We start from the raw sequence: 23,278 nt of genomic DNA, 5'->3' as shown, positions 1-23,278 counted from the left end.
TACAAAGTCTAGCAAAAGACTAGACCTTCTGAACCAGCAGGGGACCTGGGAATCATGCGGTGCATCCTTTTCAGTTTACGGACGAGGAAGCGAAGTCCACCCGAGGTGCAAGATGGGCTCCAGGGTACGCAGGCAGGCTGGTGACAGAAGCTCCCGGCTTCTGTGTCACTGACTGGGCACTTACAAACCAGTCAGTCAGAGTAATGGAAAGCTAGGGTGTGTGAGGTACTGTGCTTCACACGGGCTACCGAGGAGGCACGGAGGTAACCGACATGGCCTCTGTCCTCCAAAGAACTTAGGTATTTATTTCTGACAAACTGTCAAGGTTCTAATATTGGGTGCTGCTGGATTTCAGAGAAAAGAGTGGTCATCCTGCACGAGGGCTCTCAAGAAAGCTTCATGGAGAAAATGGGACTTGTGCTTATCGTTAAGGACCCCCCACTGCCACACACTCTCCCTGTGCTACAGGCTCCCTCACATTGGGAGGTGGAGCTTCTGCTTTTCTACAAACGTAGGGTTGGGAGGAGGAAATGACCCTTATTTTTTAAGGTGAAATGCAAAATATTCTCCTTCATGCCCTGCTCCTACCCCATATAGCCCAACTGTGTTTCTTCACCATCAAGCAATTCATCTTATTGGCAACATTATTAGTTTTCATTTGTGTCTCCAACGCTGGGTTGCATACTGCCTAGCTAGGTCTGGGGATAAAGTAACAGATGAGACCGCGCCTCCATCTTCAAGGAGATTGGGTAGACGTGTCTATGAGGGGTTATAAGGTCGCAAAGGAAGGAGAAATCAGTTCTGCCTAGAGGAAAGGAGGGGACTAGGAAAGCCTTGAAAGAAGAAATGATGTCAAGGAGGGGGACCACTGAAAAACTGTGCGCCTGTTATATGCCACAGGTTGGAACACAATGCTGGAGACACCCAGGCACAAAGAGTTGTGCAGGGCTGTACTCGGGCCGTGGGGGTGGGGAGTGTAGACATGCATCTACAGGTGAGCAAAGGCTCCTGGTCTCCCAGTCCTGTGGGGCATACGTGGTCCCAGAACCGTGGAAGCTGAAGAGATGGGAGCGTGCGCCACACAAACCCCTCCCAGGCTGCTGACGGTGCTCAGGGCGCCCACCGAGGGGGTACCTGGCTCACTGTCGATCTGCGTCAACACATCCTCAATAGAGTCGCTGTCGCTCCTCAGAGTCTCGGGGTCGGGTGGGGTGTAGCCGTGGCAGCGACACCAGTGAGCGATGTGCTTGGTTTTAAGAGGAGTCAGGTGGTGGAATCTTGGATTCTTCTCTAAGATTTCTTGTAAGACTTTTCGCATTGTCATTGCTCTTTGCCACTTAAAACAAAATTTTTTGAAATCATCAATTTCAATTTAGCAGTGTGTTCAAATAAATCACCCAACTGTAAATGACCATGCTAACTTGTCAGAATTTTTTTATTAAAAACCTCACTGTGTTTTTAAAAAGCTGTAAAAAAGAAGTAAAGGAACTTCTACCTGGTATTTATGAAGTAACACTGGCCTAGGTTTTCCAGCTGGCCTAGTAACACTCCTAGGTCTGGCCTAGGTTTTCTAGCTGGTCTCAACCTGTGGTCTCCAATATCCCATTCCCCAGCAAACCTATCACACTGACCTTCTCACAGCTTCCTCAGCATGCCTTCAGACCTGCCACTTTCTCCTAAAACCCCACCACCTGACACAGTAGCTGCCACACTATGAGTACTCAACAACTACTTCATTTCGTTTTAATATATCGAATGAAAATCATAAAAGATGTTTAGAAATTTTTTACCACTGCAGGACGTAATAGTAGACTTTTCAAAGGCTAGCTACCTGTGTCTGAAGAATGAGATTTTAAATGGAGGAATAAATTCCACCATTAAATATTTAATAAAATATGCTGTAAATTTTATCACTGCTCTGTAAGATGAGGTTTATGGAAGTAGCCAGCATGCATGTGTGTTCTGGTTACTGTCTTTCAGGCTCAGTGGCAGCCTCTTGAACAAACGAGATTACCTCAGCAGCTCTCCTTTTCCCAATGTTCCAGCCATAATACTGCTCCACAGACTTTGCAGAAAAACAGCTGGCATCTTCACCTAGAATGAACATACCCAGCAAACTCTGAACAAAGTTGTTATGACTGAAATCAAATCTTTTTTTAAAATAAGATTTTATTTATTTATTCATGAGACAGAGAGAGGCAGAGACACAGGCAGAGGGAGAAGCAGGCTCCATGCAGGGAGCCCGATGTGGGACACGATCCCAGGACCTCGGGATCACACCGAGCCAAAGACAGGCGCTCAACCACTGAGCCACCCAGGTGTCCCTGAAATCAAATCTTATTTGCTCGAAGTATGTCTGAAAGTTTCTTTAGACCGGTTTATTGGACATATGTTCCTTACCAGACAAGCTCACTTGAGGTTTAACACAGAGGGCTTCTCCTTAAAAGGGAAGTGTGTATTCAAAATAACACCCCCTCTGGGAAATCAGCTTATTTGGCAGAGCAAGTTTCATGGCAGTAGACCCCTACCTATTAAAAAAAGTAGTGCAAATGGCACCCACTAGAGGTAGCAGCTCTGAGACCTAGGCCTGGCCTTGCCGTTAGCTTGCTAAGTGGTGCCACGTGACCTAAAGCACCTCTTTGGGCTTCAGTTCTCTGATCTATAAAACTAGACTGTCGGGAAGATGGTTTTCTGATTCGCCTTCCAGCTCTAATATTCTCTATTTGTATCTAAATAATACAATACAGAGATTTTAAAATTTCTTTCTGCTGGGCTAGGAAAACATCCCCGAAAGTTTACTTTGAACTACCTCAGAATGACCCTACTTCAACCAAGGAGAAAAAAGATCATTTCTCTGTTGTCAGAAAAAAACAAGCAGGGTAGTCTATACTTGGCTTATCGTTCTCATACTCCCATGAATGTAATATGATAATGTGCATCATCCCTTCCTGGTAAATGTTTGTAGTCATCGCTCAAGAGCATACACCTAAGTATCAACAGGTACTGCCTTTTTGCACCCTAAAGGCAGTTTGGTTTTGTCAAAACAACTGAGGCTGAGAAGCAAGTGTTTGAGTCTTGCTGACAGTGGATAATGACAGAGCTGACATCACTGCTGGAAGTCTTGATAATCCTGCATTTCAACTTTCAAGTGAGAGATAGTGAGCGATAGAACATTAATGGTTTTGGACTCAAACAGACCTAGGTTAGTAACCTTCCTCATCATAGCTAGTGATCTTGAGCAAGTTACTTAACCTTGCTTATTCTCATTTTTCTCATCTGTAAAATGGGAGATGATACCACCTATCCCACAAAAGACTGTAAAAATACTCAGCCTGCAGAGTCTCGCACATTGTAGGCAATTTCTAATTTCTTTCCTTATTAATTTCCATTAAAGACTAATGCAGTTTTAATTGCATATGCAATAGATTTACAATTTACATACACCAAAATATGTAAAAAATTTCTTCCACAGATCAAATGCAGTGAAAACAGTAAAAGACCAACTGGTTGACCAAGATACTGTGAATTTGAAAATCTTGCAAATGAGCTATAGTTCTAACTAAAACCTCCAAAGGTAACTACCACATTAGTATTAATTTATAACACAAAGGGTTAAAGTTGACTCAATATCCCAAGTAGTTCACAGCTTTAAAAATGCATCCATATAGGGGTGCCTGGGTGACTCAGATGGTTAAGTGTCTGCCCTTCAGCTCAGGTCTTGATTTCTGGGTCCTGAGATTGAGCCCTGCATTGGGCTCCGTGCTCAGTGGGAGTCTGCCCCTCCCTCTCAAATAAATAAAAAGTTTTTTTAAAAAAATGCATCCATATATTCAGTGTAATTGTCTTACTTTTTGCAGTGATTAAGGGGATCTTCTTTACCACCGCTGTTAAGAGTTGCTGGATAGTCTCTAAATGGTCTATCCTGAGAAGGATAAATGAAAAGAATATTAAGGTAATAATTACAGCAGTTTCTAGCCACACACACACACACACACACACACAAATTCATGTATATAGTCCCCTCTTTCCAAGGGAATTAAAATTTAACCAATTATATTGGGCATGTCTTTTTTTCCACTGCCTTGTAAACATAACCCAGATGAGACTCCAGGAATGGCAAATTATGCAAATATCATTCTATCTATAGTTTAAAATTAAATAGTCACATATCTTTTTGCAGTTGATTGCCACTAGAACAGAACACTTCTATATGCAAATTCCTACTCTTAGGTTTATTACAGTTCATGTTGTTACCTATCGTGTCAAAGCGGCTGAGTTTCCATTATCTCCAATAATCTGACATACTTCAAAATACATGGAGTGGGTCAGAGGTGGGTTCCCAACTTGGAAGTTAGAAAACCTCATGAAGTATTTATAGAAGCAGTGAGTATGTATGGCCCATGAAAAGGCAATTGTGATTAGGCAGGTGTGTGGATACTCAGATGTAAACTGTAGACATATCTGAGAATTACACCATGAGAAATCTGATGCTCAAAGATTCAGCAAAGAAAGTACATGTTTTTAAGCTCCACTGGAGGGAGATCTGTACCATGTGAGGCATCGGAAGTGCCAAGTCATGCTGCCCACTGGTGATATTCAGGTGTTACATGAAGACCCTGGGCTGTGCATCAAGCGCTAACACCTGCTCACTGAACACGAGCGGAGGGTTTCCACCAACCAAGGGGCTTGCTTCCATACACACACTCTACTCGGCCATCACAGGTATGGGTTTTAAAAAAGTACCATGTAAAACAGCAAAAGCATAACCCCCTTAGAAAGGATCGAAATAATTACTTAATGACATAGTTTCCCAGCTCAGAACTTTCTTCTGTTTTCACTGCTGTCTGAGCCTCCTGAGAGGGGCAGCCTGGCCCAGGCGTCTCTGGTTCAGTCTTTACTACAAGGGAAGAGCAATAAGAAGAGAGCTGTCAGCCTTCAATGACGGAAGGACACGCGAAGGCAGAAACAAAAGCTCTTCCACTGAAACTCAGTGAGGGCATGCCACCCCAGCTGCAGCAGGGGTGGGGGACTGAGATGGTGCCCATCATCACAGGACCAGCAGACAAGGGAAGAACTGTTACCCTGGCACTCAGGGGGAGCGCCTCTAGGCTCAGGACAAGGACAGGCAATACAGTGGCTTTGTATATATTTCTTAAAGGGCCAGCCACACTGCTTGGTGAGGGCCCCCTCACTCACACACACTCGTGTGTGTGTGTGTGTGTGTGTGTGTGTGTGTGTGTGCACACAAACTGCCACATTAAAATACAATAGTGGCCTGTTCTAAGTTCTAGTATCCTTTTGGATATCATCTCTCCAGCTAAGTTTATCAACTTTCAGCATTATCTTACTATTCTGAGATGTAAGGCAGAAAGCAAAAATCAGATCTGCTGTGCCTGGAAACAGCCAAGCCACGCCCATTAGGCTTTAATCTCCCCAGATCTACTGATGGAAGATAGCAATGTCTCAGATGCATGTACTTCCAGTTTTCTTTGATCAAAAAGCCAAGACCACACACTCTCTCCTTTTGCATCAGCTTCCCTTATAACTCACCTTGCACATCAGCACCAGAAAATTTTCCTAAATCTTTTTAGTGTCATTTCCATACTTAACATCCTTCAGTACTTTCTTATATAACAAGGGTCTATAAATGAGATCTACTCCTCTATCCCTCCCCCTTTTCACTGATGCATAACTTGCATAAAATGCACAAATATTAAGTGTATGGTTCCACTGCCCATATATACACTCATGTACACCACTCCAATCAAGATATAGAGTATTTTGGGGTGCCTGGCTGGCTCAGTCAGAAGAGCACGGGACTCTTTCTCAAGGTTGTGAGTTGAGCCCCATGCTGGGTAGAGAGATTACTTAAATAAAACAACAACAATGACAAAGATGGAAGGATTTCTAGTCCTCAAGCAGGCTCCCTGTGCTTTTGGCAGTTCCTGCCTACAAAGATAACCACTTTTTATCCATCTGAATTTCACCGTACTGTACATAAACCTTTGCACTAGCATCTTTTTAGCTATTAAAAATAATGCAATGGGGATCCCTGGGTGGCGCAGCGGTTTGGCGCCTGCCTTTGGCCCAGGGCGCGATCCTGGAGACCCAGGATCAAATCCCACGTCGGGCTCCCGGTGCATGGAGCCTGCTTCTCCCTCTGCCTATGTCTCTGCCTCTCTCTCTCTCTGTGTGACTATCATAAATAAATAAAAATTAAAAAAAAAATAATGCAATGGACATTCTTGTGTATGTTTTTTGTTTTTTTTTTCTTGTGTATGTCTTTTGGTGAATGAACCTATGTGTGCATTTCCTGGAAGTATATTTGCTGGAACATAGAGCAGATGTATGTTTATCGGAAAATGCCAAACTGCTCTCCAAAGTGATTGTATCAATTTATAGTTCCATCTGCAGTGCGAGTTCCAGCTGCTTTACATCCTTGCCAGAACTTGGTAACAGCCAGTGTTTTAAATTTTGGTGAATCTAATGGCATCCTACTATGGCTTTAATCTGCATTTCCTTGATGACTAATGAGTTTTCACAACTTTTCCTATCTTTATGAACTATTAGGATACCCTCTTCTGGGCAGTGTCTGTTCACATTTTTTTTTTTTTTTAATTTTTATTTATTTATGATAGTCACACAGAGAGAGAGAGAGAAAGGCAGAGACATAGGCAGGCAGGAGAAGCAGGCTCCATGCACCGGAAGCCCGACATGGGATTCGATCCGGGGTCTCCAGGATCGTGCCCTGGGCCAAAGGCAGGTGCTAAACCGCTGCGCCACCCAGGGATCCCTGTTCACATTTTTTGCTCTTAAAATACCTTTGCCCAAAGTCATGAAGATATTCTCATCTTCTTTTCTAGAAAGTTTCACTGTTTTACCTTTCACATTTAGACATTATAGACATAATCCAACTCTAATTTTTGTTTATGATGTAAGGTTCATTGTTTTCCCAAATGGATGTATCTAATTAACCCAGCACTACTTATGGAAATGGACATCCCTTCCCTACTGAATGTCATAAATCGAGTGACCATAAACATGTGAGTCTATTTTGAGGCTCTCTCTTCTATTCCATTATTGTGTCTGTTCTTGAACACACCACTATCTCAACACTGTAGCTTTAATAGTATGTGTATCTATGGTCCAAATCCCCTACCTTTTTGTTCTTTAAAACTGCCTCAGCTCTTCTGGGCCTTTGCATTTCCACACACATTTTAGACTCAGCTTGTCCATTTCCACACATACACACAACACTGTAGGCATTTTGGCTGGCACTATATTCATTTTGTATGTAATTTTCTGAGAGGAAGAGCTCATACATAACACATCAGGTCTTTCAGTAAGTTAATATAATTTTTACCATATTTATAATAAATTACAGTTGGGCCTTGAACAACTCCGAGGGTTAGAGGCACCAAATCTCTGTGCAGTCAAAAAACCCATGCAAAACTTTTGATTCCCCAAAAACTTAACTATTAATAACATATTACTGACTAGAAAGAAGCCTTACTGATAAAATAAATGGTTAGTTAACCTATACTTTTTCTATGTTATATTATATTCCACATTGAAACAATAAGTTAGAGAAAAGAAAATATTAAGAGAATCATAAAGAGGAGTGATTGCAATTACAAGTACTGTATTGAAAAAAATCTCTAAGTGGTCCTGCACAGTTCAAATCTGTGTTGTTCAAGGGTCAATGTACTTATAACTTATTATATTTATAATAGTACATCCTTCCATTTATTTAGGTCTTTTCAATTTCTTTCAGAACTGTTTAGTAGGTTAGCACTTAATTTCTATATAAAAATTAAATTTTTTATGTATAAATTGATTTGTATTGAATAACCTTGCTAATTTCACTGTTAGTAAATACATATTCCCCCAACCCCTAGTGATACCAAGACTTCAAGAAGCAGAAGGAAGGCATCAGAAAAAGTTCATATACTTCAATTCTATAGGCACAAGTATACTCACATTAATCTGGCCCTCAAAAAACTACAGAATTATATAATTAGCCTTTCCAGGTTGACACAGCTATTCTACTAGAGAAATGAAAACATATGCTCTCAAAGACTTGTACATATGACTCCAAACTGGAAACAACCCTAATGTCCCCCAACAGGAGAAATGATAAATTATGGTATATTCCTACAATGTGGAATACTATTTAGGTACAATATGTAGAAATATCAAAAACATTATGGTGAATAAAGCTAGACATAAAAGAATGCATGTGCTTCCACTCATATGAAGTCAAAAAGTAGACACAACTGATCTATCATAAGGGAAATCAGAACAGTGGCTGCCTATGGGGGCTGGGAACTGACTGGAAGGGGCACAAGGTGATGAAAATTTCTGTATCTTCAATGGAAAATGGGTTACATGGGTTCATAACAAAACTCATCAAACAGTATGCTTAGTATCTTTGCATTTCAATACACAAAATTTTATCAGAATGAAAATAAAAATAGAGATGCTCTGACCCCAGCCTAAAATTAACAGCGTCAGAATCTGCATGAGGAAGGCCTATAAAACATTACTATTGAGGAGAAATGCTGGTCCAGACTAATACCAATTCTTTTATCAGCTATCTTTTGATCAGAGGTTGGCAAACTTTTCCTACAAGAGACCAATCAGTAAATATTTTAGGTTCTGTGGGTCATATGATCTCGACTGCAACTTATCAGTTGCAGTCTTATGTGGTAAAGCATCCACAAATAATATGTAAATAAATGGGAATGGCTGGGTAACAATAAATTTTATGTAAAGACAGGCAGGGGACTGTAATCTGCAAACCCCATTTTAGTTGGTCACACTGTAAGTTACAAATCCACCTCTTCTCAAGATTAATGTGAAAGACCTGGCATGCCTAAAAAGCAAACATACTTCAAATTCTGACTGTGCTTTTTGACTTGGGAAGTAGATACTTTAATATCTCCAAACTTCAGTTTCCTCATCTGCAAAATGGGCATAATAGCTATCCTGAAGTACTATGGTAATTAGTGATACATATATAAAGCTATATATAAAGCAGCTAGCTTGGTGCCTGGTACACTTGAAGCTCTTACCATATGGTAGCTATCATTATTATAAGATGTTACAGGTATCAAAAGTGCTGCTCTAACCCACAACACCATTTCAATCTTCACAGTAGTCAGAAATATCCCCCTTGCCAGCCTGCCAAAACCTGGCCCTACCTAAAGTTCCTTTATCACAACTATACAGCCTGGATGAGTCCCCCTAATTGGTTTACTTCCCCAAACAAGCCCTCTGAGTCTGTCTCTACTGTTCCCTCAAAATGCTTCACTCTCAAGTCCAGGTTATAATCCACATTCCATAAAGTCCTTCACCCCACTATGCCCTCACCAACCCTGACCAGATATCCTAGACTGAAATATTTCAGCATTCATTTTTCAGATCACTTATCCTGCATTTATCAATCATTGCTTGCTGTCTACTACAACTCTCTTCAACCTGATTATAAGTTCTCAGAAGACAGAAACAATACTTTACACATCTGTGTTTCCCTCAGTGTCAGGTCTACTTTATGAACACTTGGTAAGGATTTCTGAAGTGACTGATTCACAGAGGCTGAAATTCAGGGCACCCAGATTACAGTAATATCTTATATAAAACTTCCAAGCAAAAATACCGTAAGAAACTACCCACCTTTTGTAACAGCTGCAGGAGCAGAGCTGGGGATAACTGGAGTTGGGGCAGCTACAGGCAGAATGGCAGGTGATTTGTTGGCAGAAAATGACTGAACCACTAATAGGCAAAAAAAAAAAAAAAAAAAAAAAAACCGCCAAAAAGAACAAAAAAGAGGGAAAGAATGTAAGAAATATAGAAATTATTTTAATGACAATATCTAACTCCGGGGTAGTGGCCTCATTTTAGACGAACAGTGCTAAAACAATTTCAATACAACATTAAAAAGGTCCTTATTTGGGAGCCAGAGTGGCTTAGTCGGTGAGGCATCTGCCTTCGACTCAGGTCATGATTTCAGGGTCCTGGGATCCAGCCCCACATTGGACTCCCTGCACAGTGGAGAGTCTGCTTCTCTCTCTGTCCCTCACCCCACTTTGTGCTCTCTCTCAAATACATAAATAAATAAATTCTTTAAAATAAAAGGTCCGTATTTAATATAGTGATCTGACAAGGTAGGCTGTTTACTGACAGTAAATAGCTCAGGGTAACTGAGCTATTATCTTCAACTATGAAATGGGGGCTTGTCATCACTACAAAAATAAAATCCAATTAGCCTGGAAGTCTCATAGATGCTTAAAAATGTTCTCCCCTCTACTCAAGAAATGGAGAGCTATTTGGAAACCAATGGATCATCTGGGGTTCACTTTCAGTGTGAGAGTTGGTGCTCCAGAGTTCAAAATGCCAAGGAGAACTGATGGCTACTCGGCAGGTCACACGGGAGGGGCGGCCACCCACACAAACCTGGAGGCCGCCACAACCCACGGTGGGGACTTACCTTTATTCACAGGCATCAGTATAGTCTGTACACCTCCGGATGTATTTACACTGAGAGGCTTGAGCTGGCTGGGAATCGTCAGGACAGCCTGCTGGGGATTGGATTGACTGGAGTGAATCTTTAGCAATCCTAAAATAAGTTGGAAGATAAGGCCAAGCTGAAGATCAGATGCTTCCTGAAAGTCCTGCCCTCTTCAGCAGTCACATTGTCTCACAGGTAGAAGTTCTTAGGACATTTACCCCTTCAATAAACAAAGAGCTGGAAGCGTGAGGCAAGGGATGTGGCTGACTTCACAATGAAACAACGATGTGACAGTGAGGATTTATTTTTGCCCGCAATTATAAAGTAATACAGAAATTTTTGGAAAAGCAGAATAAAGAAAAAGAAAGAGAGAGAAAAGGTCATCCAAAGTCCAACTGTGGAGACGACAGTAATAACATTTTATGATAGTTCTTTTTCATGTTTGTTCCCTGTGACAGTTTCTTTGCTTTGTATATAGCTCTGATAGGTACAAACTGGATATAAAAATTTTTTTTCAGATGATCTTTTTTTTAAATATTTTATTTATTCATGAGAGACATGAAAAGGCAGAGACACAGGCAGGGGGAGAAGCAGGCTCTATGCAGGGAGTCCGATGCGGGACTTGATCCTGGGACCCCAGGATCATGCCCTGGGCCAAAGGCAGGTGCTAAACCGCTGAGCCACCCAGGGATCCCCGATATAAAATTTTATATTCTGATTGAGAACAGTCTTTTTCCTAGCTAAAAACCTTCTCTGGCTCCTGGCTGCCTATAGAACATTTCCAAAATTAGTTTCAAAGTATTCAGAGTCCATTTTATAATCCAGTCCCAGTTTATCTGTGTCTTCTTCACATCATCCCTATAGATCAAATACTTTGAAATGTGTGTACTTGCCATGCCTTCTAATTTCCTACCTCTGTACAGCTCTTATTTTCCAAACATCATTCTCCACTTATGATTTTTTTTTAGTAAAACTCTACCCACAATGTGGGGCTCAAATTCATGACCCAAAGATCAAGAGTGGCAGGCTCTACTGACTGGGTCAGTCAGGTGCCCCTCCACCTATCATCTTTTTTTTTTTTTTTTAAAGATTTTATTTATTTATTCATGAGAGACATAAGAGAGAAGCAGAGACATAGGCAGAAGGAGAAAGCATACTCCCTGCAGGGAGCCCGACGTGGGACTCGATCCTAGGACCCCAGGATCACACCCTGAGCCAAAGGCAGAGGCTCAACCACTGAGTCAACCTAGATGCTCCTCCACCTATCATTTTAGAAAGGGTCATCCTCTTCTACTTTCCTTTAGGAATAACTTCCATACTCCCATTTCTCTTACACAACTACGTGAGGCATTCAGAGAAAAATCAACAAAGGGCTTTTATTATAAGACACACAGAAAACACAACACAAACACATGCTGTCATATAACAACTACTTAAAAACAGCATTTGAGAAGTGCCTGGGTAGTTCAGTCAGTTAAGCATCCATCCAACTCTTGATTTTGGCTCAGATTGTGATCTCAGGGTTGTGAGATCGAGCCCTGCACCAGGCTCTGAACTCAGCATGAGTCAGCCTGAGATTCTCTCTCCCTCCCTCTCTGCACCCCCACCTCCTGCATTCTCTTGAGCACACATGCTCTCTCTCTCTCTCTCTCTAAAAAACAAAAGCAAAAACAACAGTATTTGAGGCTAAAGATACCTTAAAGCACTGGAAAGCAGCAGGTAAGAGTAAAAAGAAAGGAATTCTCTTAAATACTTTCTGAAATAAAGCCTTAAAAATCTTTCTTTGGAATAGAGGAGTGTCAAATCAGTCAGGTAGTAAGTTCCTAGTGAGATGTGTCCTCAGAACAATGACCTGGTTTTTCCTTTTGAAAATTCTTATTTTTATCAAAATATTATATGCTTATCAGTTGAAAAGTAAAAAGTGCTAAAGAGGCTCTAAATTAAATATAGCCATCCTTTCCTCCACTTCCCTGTCCTCATGTAACTAACTCCCCAGCAGCATCCACTTTCAACCCTTTTGACTCCTTTTAATATTTATCTTAGTAATTAATTTTTAAAGAATGTGTACATTGTATGTATTAATTTTGATATAACATTTTGATGGTACATACTGATGTGCTATTAGGGTAGATACAGGCATTTGAAAGCTTATACCTGATGGAACTAGAGAACACAATGTTAATCAAAATAAGTCAATCAGAGAAAGACAACTGTCCTATGATTTCACTCATGTGGAATTTAAGAAACAAAACAGGATTATAAGGGAAGGGAGGGAAAAATAAAACAAGATGAAATCAGAGAGGGAGACAAACCATAAGAGACTCTTAGTCATAGGAAACATAGTTCCCTGGAGGAAAGGGGGTGGGGGGTTGGGGTAACGGGGTGATGTGATGAGCAATGGGTGTTATCTAAGACCGAGGAATCCCTGACATCTACCTCTGAAACTAATGATGTACTATATGTTAATTAAATGAATTTAAATTTTAAAAAAAGGCACTTATACCCTCTTTCCTCCCTATACTGTTCTCTATTGATCCAAAGAGCACCATAACACTGAGATTCCAATCTGTTCCCTTGAGATATTTCTTTTTCAGTTGCTTAGTTCTCTTACAGCATCTATGTCTTCTTACTTCCTTCAAAAATGCCATAAACCCATCCTTTATAATTCTCCCTATAGTCAGATCTCCTAAATAACTTCTAGTTTCCACATCGTCTGAGAGAGAACTTTTCTGGAGCTGTCTAATCCGTTCCACCTTATTTTCTAGGCTGCTGCACAGCTGCCACCCTGGGACATCCTTTATCATTACCCAGGGGATTCCCTTTGCCTTCCTTCTACACTGGATCCTGTTTCTTCCACTTTCTTGGTCTATACCTCTTCACTCTAGTAAAAACTATGTATTTTTTACTAATGCCTTGAGACAGGGAGCATAGGAAACAGAACTTTGTCAGAAAATATTTCTACCCTCACTCATCTGGCTGAAGACAGAATTCTCGAATGAAGGTAATCTTCCCCTAGAGTTCTGAAGAACAGTATCATGGCTTCTAGCACTGCTGAGAAGCCCAATGATCACATAACTTCTGAACTTTTCTATTTCTTCTTCTGAAGGCTTGTAAGATCTTCTCCTTGTCCCTGGTGTTCTGAATCATGAATAAATTGTACTTCCTTGTGAGCTATATTCCATTCACTGTGCTAGACATTTGTGCCTTTTAAACTTGGAAGTTTGTCCCTTCAACTCTCAGATAAATTGTTTGGCTTCTTGGATCATTTCCTTCCTACCACCTTCTGTTTGCTTTCCAGTACTTCTTTTAGTCTGACAAGACTCCCCAATACACCACCGAATTTTTTTCCTTTTTTTACCCCCAAAGATTTTATTTATTTATTTGAGACAGAGAGAGAGCACGCACACATGCGTTGGGGGGAGGGGCAGCGGCAGAGGGAGAAGTAGATCCTCTGCTGAGCGACTTGGAGATCATGACCTGGGCTGAAGGCAAACGCCCAACCATCTGAGCCACCAAGGCGCCCCCGCAATTTTCTTTCTTAGTGTCTACTTCTTGGTCTGCTCTCTGCTTCTACCTTGTGCTTCATAGTTTGGTCTAAATGCTGCAGCCAATGACCCTGTTGTAAGGTAGAGCAGATTAAGTTACTCCTTAATTTAAAATCCTCCAATGGTTTCCTTTGGAGTCAAAGTTCTTAACATGACCTACAAAGGCCCTATGTGATTTGGTCCCCACCACTCTGACCATATGCCTCAGTACTCTTTCCCTTGCTCACTCTGCTCCAGTTACAACAGTAACCTTGTTCAAAACAATTCATAAAATGCACGCAAAAATTTTATTTAAAAAATTAATGGTCTTAAAAAAAATTAATGGTTATACCTTAGCTAAAAATAAAGAAAGTTTACATACACACAAAAAATTAATAGGCAGCAGAAAATAGTTTGGTTCTTCTGCAGCAACATATGAAGTAAGACCTAAAGCCAGGACACTTCATTTACTTCATGTTAAAACTTAATTAGAAAGGGGGAAGAAGGGGAAGGTAAAAAAAAAAAAAAAAAAAAAAAGAAGAGGGGAAGGCAGGGGTGCCTGGGTGGCTCAGTCAGTTAAGTGTTCGAGTCTTGTTTTCGGTTCAGGTCATGATCTCAGGGGCCTGGGATGGAGCCTCAGGACTGGCTCCATGCTCAGTGGAGTCTGCTGGAGATTCTCTCTCCCTCTCTCCCTCCAACCCCAGCTCATGCTCTCTCTTAAAAAAAGAAAGAAAAAAGAAAGACAAGAAGGAGGGCATTTATTTCTCATAAAGTAATCCTTCTGTTTCCACAATTTCTACTCCATTCCTAACAGTGCCTGTGAAATTCTGTTGGCAGAGAACAGAGAATTCTGTTCTGTTCCTTTACTAGAACTTGATCAATGGTTAATTGGTAGGTAGAAGTCACAGGAAAAACTACAAGTCTTCATCTTTTGGTCTTGAACTACCCCAAAAATAAGGCATAGGGGCTTGTCACACACAAAATGAAATAACGATGCAATAAGAATATCAATATTCACAATTGGGGCATCTGGGTGGCTCAGTTAGCTAAGTGTCTGCCTTCTGCTCGGGTCATGATCCCACGGTCCTGGGATAGAGCCTGGGATTGGGCTCCCTGCTCAGCCAGGAGTCTGCTTCTCCCTCTCCCTCTGCTCCTACCCCCATTAGTGCATGCTCTCGCAAATAAATAATTAAAAATAACAGTATCCACAATCTTTCATCCAAAGGAATTTGTGTATGCACATATATCTCAGTAATGCTCAGCTTCTTTTGTGTGTTAGTGCCAGCTGGCAAGCTCTGATCATTCTGCAACAAGGTAATACAGAAGCAAAGAATGTTCAGAAACTTTTGTAACAGTGTGACACTGCTGTGGTATTTTTACTGCATTTCACAGAAGTATCTGCAGTGAACAGTAGAAAAACAAAACTGATCTTTCAAGTTTGAGAAGCAATGCTATACATTGTATCAGCCCACTGGCATGTGGGCAGCACAATGTAATCAAGCACATTAGTATTTTTGTGGTGAAACACGAATATTTATATTATGTCATATAAACAGACTGTCAATGGAGGTCAGATTTCACACTAAAATTAGTTACCCAAATAAAGAAACAAAAAAAACACCTTTGGTTTTTCACAGCTCTTTATATTTTAGAATTCAAGGGAATTCTAAATTAAAAAAAAAAAAATTCAAGGGAACGTGGATAAGGATACTAAACATGCTAATAGCGGCTATTTTTTTTAAAGATTTATTTATTTATTTATTTATTTATTTATTTATTTATTTATTTATTTATTTTTATTTATGAGAGAGAGAGAGAGAGAGGCAGAGACATAGGCAGAGGGAGAAGCAGGCTCCATGCAAAAAGCCCGACGTGGGGACTTGATCTGGGGTCTCCAGGATCCCACCCTGGGCTGAAGGCGGAGTTAAACCGCTGAGCCACTGGGGCTGCCCCGCATTATTTATTTATATAATGGCTACTACATGTTGGATAGCAGTCAAAGCATTGACACACTGAATCATTTAATCCTCAGTCGGCATTATTATCAACCTTATTTTACAGCCAAGGAAACTGAAGCAAATTATTTGAACTAAGGTTATCTGGCTCCATGATTTGTGCTGTTATGTTAACCAATGTAAAGGGCACACTCTTCTGGGGCCATTTGGTGTGCGCACAAAGATATCACACATTTTACAGACCACATGCATGTTATTCTAACACTACCCAACATAATAATTAAGGTTAAAAATCACAACTTGGAGTCATCAAGGCTAATTTATTTATTTTTAAGATGGGAATCTGATGTGGGACTTGATCCTGAGTCTCCAGGATCAGGCCCTGGACTGAAGGCGATGCTAAACTGCTGAGTCACCCAGGCTGCCCCAATTTATATTTTATATACTTTGTTTATGAAAATATGTTTTATAATGTGTTCCATTCAAAACTGGATGATAAAAAGAAAGCAAATGGCAATGTAAGGAAAGTAGACTCTTAGTTCTCCACAAAGTTACGTTGTGAAAGCAGTTAAAATACTCCACAGGGCTCCAGATGGCTGAAGTTTTATTATATCACTTAAAAATTACTATTCAATCCATAAACCATTTCTGACTTAAGAATTTATGTGTAGGGCAGCTCCGGTGGCTCATTGGTTTAGCGCCTGCCTTCAACCCAGGGTGTGATCCTGGAGACCAGGGACTGAGTCCCATGTCAGGCTCCCTGCAAGGAGCCTGCTCCTCCCTCTGCCTGTGTGTCTGCCTCTCTCTCTCTCTCTTTCTCTCAATAATAAATAAATAAAATCTTTTTTAAAAAAAGAATTTATGTGTAGATTTTAAGAATAAATTATAGAAAAAAGCAGTTTTATGGAAAATGTGAATTACTTTTAACTACTTACTGTATATAATATTGTTTAAGACCTTCCAAAAATATTCTAAGCCTAAGAAGGGAGAGAGAATATCATTATGACACAACTCACCTGATACGGTAGCTTTTCCAGAGATGGGGTTTGGTGTGGGCACCAAGGACGTGGCACTGATGACAGAGGGAGCGGCAGCCTTGCAAGTTCCCATGGGGGCCTGGCTCACACACACTGATTGCTGCCCAGATGTTTTCACTACAGAACAGATAGCAGATGATGGACTGGGAGTTGTTCCTTCCACCTGCTCATACATAGGGCCAAAAATAATAGAAATTAAGAAGAAAGCAGTGTAAGTTAGAACAGTGACTGCTATGGAGTATATTCAATAATCTATTAGCTATTATTTTACCTATTAAATCCCATGCCATTTAAAAAGACTGCCTCTCTTGTTCAGTGTTGCCTACACTTTTGGAGTTCACAGACCAGAAAGTTTTTAAATTTTAAAACTAGGAGGTATCAGAGAGTAAACCACATTAAAAACACAACAACAAAAACTCCCCAAAACCCTTACTACCTATTATATCACCCTATAAAAGGATATCTCATCACCAAAAAAAGGACTACATAATCTTGGAACATAAAAGTGATAATAAGTTTTATTAAAAACTCACTATAATATTTTAACATTTGTCTCATTCATCCAAACAGTATCTACTATGTGGCAGGCACAGTGTTAAATGCTAGGGCCCAGAGGTAAAAGCCCTCAAGGAGGACAGAGGGGAATATTCCAGATTCAAGACAAGGAAAGGGGGAGACAAGAAAGAACGCTTCTTGGCAGAAGACAGCAGGCAAAAAGAGAGGCATGAGAGAACATGATATGTTCAAGGAACTACAAAGGAGAGTGGTATGAATAGGTATATGAAAAGTAGTAGCTGGAGGACATAAAGCCTGAAAAACAAGCAAAATCAGCCTCAGAAAAGACCTTGGGTTTTGATTTGTATTTCCCTGATGGCAAGTGATGCAGAGCTTTTTCTCATGTGCGTGTTGGCCATGTCTATGTCTTCCTCTGTGAGATTTCTCTTCGTGTCTTTTGCCCATTTCATGATTGGATTGTTTGTTTCTTTGGTGTTGAGTTTAAGAAGTTCTTTATAGATCTTGGAAACTAGCCCTTTATCTGATACGTCATTTGCAAATATCTTCTCGCATTCTGTAGGTTGTCTTTGAGTTTTGTTGACTGTATCCTTTGCTGTGCAAAAGCTTCTTATCTTGATGAAGTCCCAATAGTTCATTTTTGCTTTTGTTTCTTTTGCCTTTGTGGATGTATCTTGCAAGAAGTTACTGTGGCCGAGTTCAAAAAGGGTGTTGCCTGTGTTCTCCTCTAGGATTTTGATGGAATCTTGTCTCACATTTAGATCTTTCATCCATTTTGAGTTTATCTTTGTGTATGGTGAAAGAGAGTGGTCTAGTTTCATTCTTCTGCATGTGGATGTCCAATTTTCCCAGCACCATTTATTGATGAGACTGTCTTTCTTCAATGAGATACCACCTCACACCAGTGAGAATGGGGAAAATTAACAAGGCAGGAAACCACAAATGTTGGAGAGGATGCGGAGAAAAGGGAACCCTCCTGCACTGTTGGTGGGAATTTGAAATGGTGCAGCCACTCTGGAAAACTGTGTGGAGGTTCCTCAAAGAGTTAAAATTAGACCTGCCCTACGACCCAGCAATTGCACTGTTGGGGATTTACCCCAAAGATATAGATGTAATGAAACGCCGGGACACCTGCACCCCGATGTTTCTAGCAGCAATGTCCACAATAGCCAAACTATGGAAGGAGCCTCGGTGTCCATCGAAAGATGAATGGATAAAGAAGATGTGGTGTATGTATACAATGGAATAATACTCAGCCATTAGAAATGACAAATACCCACCATTTGCTTCAACATGGATGGAACTGGAAGGTATTATGCTGAGTGAAATAAGTTAATCGGAGAAGGACAAACATTATATGGTCTCATTCATTTGGAGAATATAAATAATAGTGAAAGGGAATAGAAGGGAAGGGAGAAGAAATGGGTAGGAAACATCAGAAAGGGAGACAGAACATAAAGACTCCTAACTTTGGGAAACGAACTAGGGGTGGTGGAAGGGGAGGAGGGCGGGCAGTGGGGGTGAATGGGTGACGGGCACTGAGGGGGGCACTTGACGGGATGAGCACTGGGTGTTATTGTATGTTGGCAAATTGAACACCAATAAAAAATAAATTTATTATTAAACAAAACAAAAATCCACAGAACCATAAGGCCCAAAGAAAGCATAAAAAAAAAAAAAAAAAAGAAAGAAAGAAAGAAAAGCAAAGACCTTGGGGTGCCAAGACAATTCAAGGGGTAAACAGACTTCAAAGGTTGCTGGGCCAACTGGCTATCTACATACAAAAGAATGAAGTTTGGCCCCTACCTCACACCATATAAAAACTGACTCAAAATGGATCAAAGACCTACATATAAAAAGCAAAACTATAAAACTCTTAAAATATTGACTTAAATTTTGAGATTCTGGATTAGGCAATGGTTTCTTAGCTATGAGATCAAAAGCATAAGCAATAAAAGAAAAATAAACTGGACTTCATCAAAATTAAAAAGTTTTGTGTTTTTCAAAGAGTACCACTAGAAGTGAAAAGATGGTCCACAGAGTGGAGAAAATTTTTTGCACATCTCATAAGAGACTTGTATCTAGATTAAGAATACTTAAAACTCAATAACAAAGACAATGAATAACCCAACTAAATGGACAGAAGATCTGAGGAGACATTTCTCCAAAGATGATACAGAAATGGACAAGTACATGAAAAGATGCTCATTAGCTATCAGGGAAATAAATGTAAATCAAAATCACAATGCAATACCATTTCACAAGCACTAGAATGGCTCTAACAACAACAAAAAAAATGGGTAAGAACAAGCATTTAGAGACCATGTGGGAAAAGTGGAGCCCTCATACATTGCGGGTAGGAATCTAAAAGGTGTAGCTGCCTGGGAAAACTGTTTGGCAGTTCCCCAAAATGTTAAACATAGTTTACAATATGATCCAGCAATTCCTTTCCTACGTATATAACCAAAACAACCAAAACCACAGGATTATACAAATACCTGAACATAAATGTTCACAGCAGCATTATTCTTTAAAGTCAAATGGCAGGGATCCCTGGGTGGCGCAGCGGTTTGGCGCCTGCCTTTGGCCCAGGGCGCGATCCTGGAGACCCGGGATCGAATCCCACATCAGGCTCCCGGTGCATGGAGCCTGCTTCTCCCTCTGCCTGTGTCTCTGCCTCTCTCTCTCTCTCTCTCTCGAATAAATAAATAAAATATTTTTTAAAAAATTCTTCTAAAAAAAAATAAATAAAGTCAAATGGCAGAAACCATCCAAATGCCCATCAACTAATAAATGCACAAACAAAATTTGTTATGGCCATAAAACTGGGTATTGACTATTGAGCTATACAAAAGTACCAATACATGCTACAACATGGACGGACCCTGAAAATACCAGAAAGAAGCCAGACACAAGAAAGATTAGTGACTGCCTAGTATGAAGGGGAGGGGGTGTAGGGGTAGATAGGGAATAACTGCTATTGGGTATGGAGTTTCCTTTAGCAGTGATTAAATAAACATTCTGAAATTGCTAGTGGTGGTAACTGCACAACCTTGAGAATATAATAAAAACCACAGAACTGAACACTTGAAAATGGAGAACTTTATGGCATGCGAGTTATATTTCAAATTGTTTAAAAAGAGAAATACGACCCACTGGTATACCTGCTAAATACCTTCTGTTTTTACTACTTTTATGTTTCATTACTGTTTTCTACTGTCATGCTAATCCTCACCGGCTGTGCAGGCCCATTTGCTGAGAGGGCCACAGCTGGGGAAGTGGCAGTTGTGATAACCCCTCCTGCCACTCTCAGCATTGTGGTTCCGGGTTTTGAGAGCTGTGAGGTGGCCGGCACAGACTTCAGTGTGCTATCAGATATTTTCATTAGCGATGCTTGTCCCCCAGGGGCCGCCTGCAGAAACAAAATGGGTTGAAGTAATAATTCTGCCCTGGCTCAGAGGCACAAATTATTCCTTATCAACATAGGGCCCAAGAATTAGAGCAGATCCAAGAAAGTCTTGCTAATCAAAAACATATGAGGTTTGTGCACCCTTCCAATAAGCTCTCAAGTCTGACTTTTTACGTACAAATGTTCCATTACCCCTAATGTAAAACAAGTTAAGTGAATACATTTGCCAATCACTAATTGGCAGCAATAATTCAAAGATACCAGGTCACATGTTATCAAAATAACCGAGTCCAAAATGCTCTTAAATGTACACATAATTATTAAACATGAAAATCTAAACAAGATGGGCCAGATTTAAATGGTTAAGTGCTCTATGCACTCAACAAATTTAGTACCATTCAACAAATTATACTTTTAGTGGGTTAAATCAAGGCTCAGCAAACTTTTCCTGTAAATGGCATAAGCATTTACAGCAATGCAGGCCATATGGTCTTTGTTTCAACTCCTCAACCCTACTGTTATAGCATGAAATGGATGTGGCTGTGTTCCAATAAATTATTACTTATAAAAACAGGAAGCCTTGGGCATAGTGTGCTTAACTCCTGGCCCGAATGATTACTTACTACCCAAATTAATACACTGCACAAGCAGATACCATTTATCAGTCTCTGAGGACTTACTATTGTGTGTCAGGAATGGCAGAAAGCACTTTTACATATCTTATATATCATTCAATCTTTTCATAAACTTTATAAGGTGGATTTTAGTCTTATTTTACAGATGAAGACATTAAGCTCAGTAATTTTACCAGAATCACACAGTTAGTATGGCATAATTTGTGCTGGAGTCTGATGCAAATTAAAACCACAATGAGATATCACTTCATACTCACAAAAATGGCTAAAAATAAAAGGATGGACAGTCCTCTGTGTTGTTGAGGTTGTATGGCAACTGGAACTCTCTCACATTACTTATGGGAGAATCAAATGGTACAACCACTTTGCAATCCATTTGTCATTTTCTTATAAATTTTCTTATTTATTTACCCTAGGACCTAGTTATTCTACTGTACAAAAGATGTATACAAGAATGTTTGTAACACTATGGTTCATAATAAAAATCTGGAAATATTCCAAATGTCCATAAACAGGGGAATAAAAGTTATACAAGGGGCAGCTCGGGTGGCTCAGTGGTTTAGCGCCACCTTCAGCCCAGGGTGTGATCCTGGAGACCAGGGATCGAGTCCCATGTCAGGCTCCCTGCACGGAGCCTGCTTCTCTGCCTCTCTCTCTCTGTCTCTCTCATAAGTAAATGAATAAAATCTTTTAAAAAAATAAAATAAATATAAAAGTTATACAAAATATTACTTAAAAATAAACTACTGATACAAATATGGATAAATCTCAAAAACATGTTGAACAATCAAAGTTAGACATGAAAGACTACATACTGTATAATTTTATTGACACGAAGTTCAATGACAGAAATTAGCTAATTTATAGTAACAGAAAAATGATGATTGAAAGGGAAATGAGGGTATGTTTTAGAGTGACAGAAATGTTCAGTATCTTGATTGGGACAGTGCCTGCATGAGTTTATACAGTGGTCAACACTCATTCAGCAGTACACTCATGATCTGCGCATTACTTTATGTAAATAATACTTATTAAAACACAACGGTAATTGCTCCACTGTAGCAGAACCTGGAGAGCGTCACCACACTGGCTGCAACCATAAGCAGGTAAGAAGAAATAAGCTAAGATTTAAAAGAACTGCCTAAAGAATTTTGGGGCCTCATATCTGTTTAAGTACTAAGCGCATCTGACCAAAGGGAAATTAGCACTCAAAGAAACCAAATACTACTAATATGAAAAGACTGATGATTAAGAAAGAAAAGAGAAGATGCTTAATTATCATAATCAAGAATGAAAGGGGGGTGCGCCTGGGTAGCTCAGTTGGTTAAGCATCTGACTGTTGATTTCAGCTCAGGTCATGATCTCAGGATCATGAGATCGAGCCCTGCAGCAGGCCCCATGCTGGGTATAGAGCCTGCTTAAGATTCTCTCTCTCTGTCCCCACAACATCCCAATCCCCACTTGGGCACTCTTTCTCTAAGAAAAGAAAAGAAAATGGGGCCATCATTAAAGATTTTACAAACATTAAAAGGATAATAAAGGACAATTATGAACAATTTTAGTCTAGTAAATTCAACCACTTAGATGAAATGGACACATTCCTTTACAGATATAACTTACCAAACCTCCCTCAAGACAAAACAAATAACCTGAATAGTCCTGTATCTATTAAATAAATTTAAATTGTAGTTAAAA

The 23,278-nt window shown here is 40.1% G+C and overlaps 1 protein-coding gene across 5 annotated transcripts in view; it reads right to left on the bottom strand.

Moving 5' to 3' along the window:
- Nucleotides 1-23,278, bottom strand: part of YEATS2 (YEATS domain containing 2) — a 122,328-nt gene that overhangs the window by 5,647 nt on the left and 93,403 nt on the right. For 2 of the 5 annotated variants that reach the window (XM_077879843.1, XM_077879844.1), the window contains exons 20-27: nt 20,775-20,951; nt 17,006-17,189; nt 10,490-10,618; nt 9,676-9,774; nt 4,795-4,897; nt 3,849-3,922; nt 2,015-2,094; nt 1,135-1,336 (exon numbers count right to left, since the gene is read on the bottom strand). In XM_077879843.1, coding sequence (XP_077735969.1) covers nt 1,135-1,336; nt 2,015-2,094; nt 3,849-3,922; nt 4,795-4,897; nt 9,676-9,774; nt 10,490-10,618; nt 17,006-17,189; nt 20,775-20,951 — 1,048 coding nt within the window. Of the gene's footprint in view, nt 1-1,134; nt 1,337-2,014; nt 2,095-3,848; nt 3,923-4,794; nt 4,898-9,675; nt 9,775-10,489; nt 10,619-13,850; nt 14,127-14,587; nt 14,751-17,005; nt 17,190-20,774; nt 20,952-23,278 lie in introns of those variants that run through there. The other 3 variants (XR_013369385.1, XM_077879845.1, XM_077879846.1) reach the window with 3 other exon arrangements.

This window comes from Canis aureus, chromosome 31 (assembly GCF_053574225.1).
Source record: "Canis aureus isolate CA01 chromosome 31, VMU_Caureus_v.1.0, whole genome shotgun sequence".
Classification (NCBI taxonomy): Eukaryota; Metazoa; Chordata; class Mammalia; order Carnivora; family Canidae; genus Canis; species Canis aureus.
The sequence above is the reverse complement of the archived record's forward strand: the minus strand, read 5'-3'. Positions and strand labels throughout refer to the sequence as shown.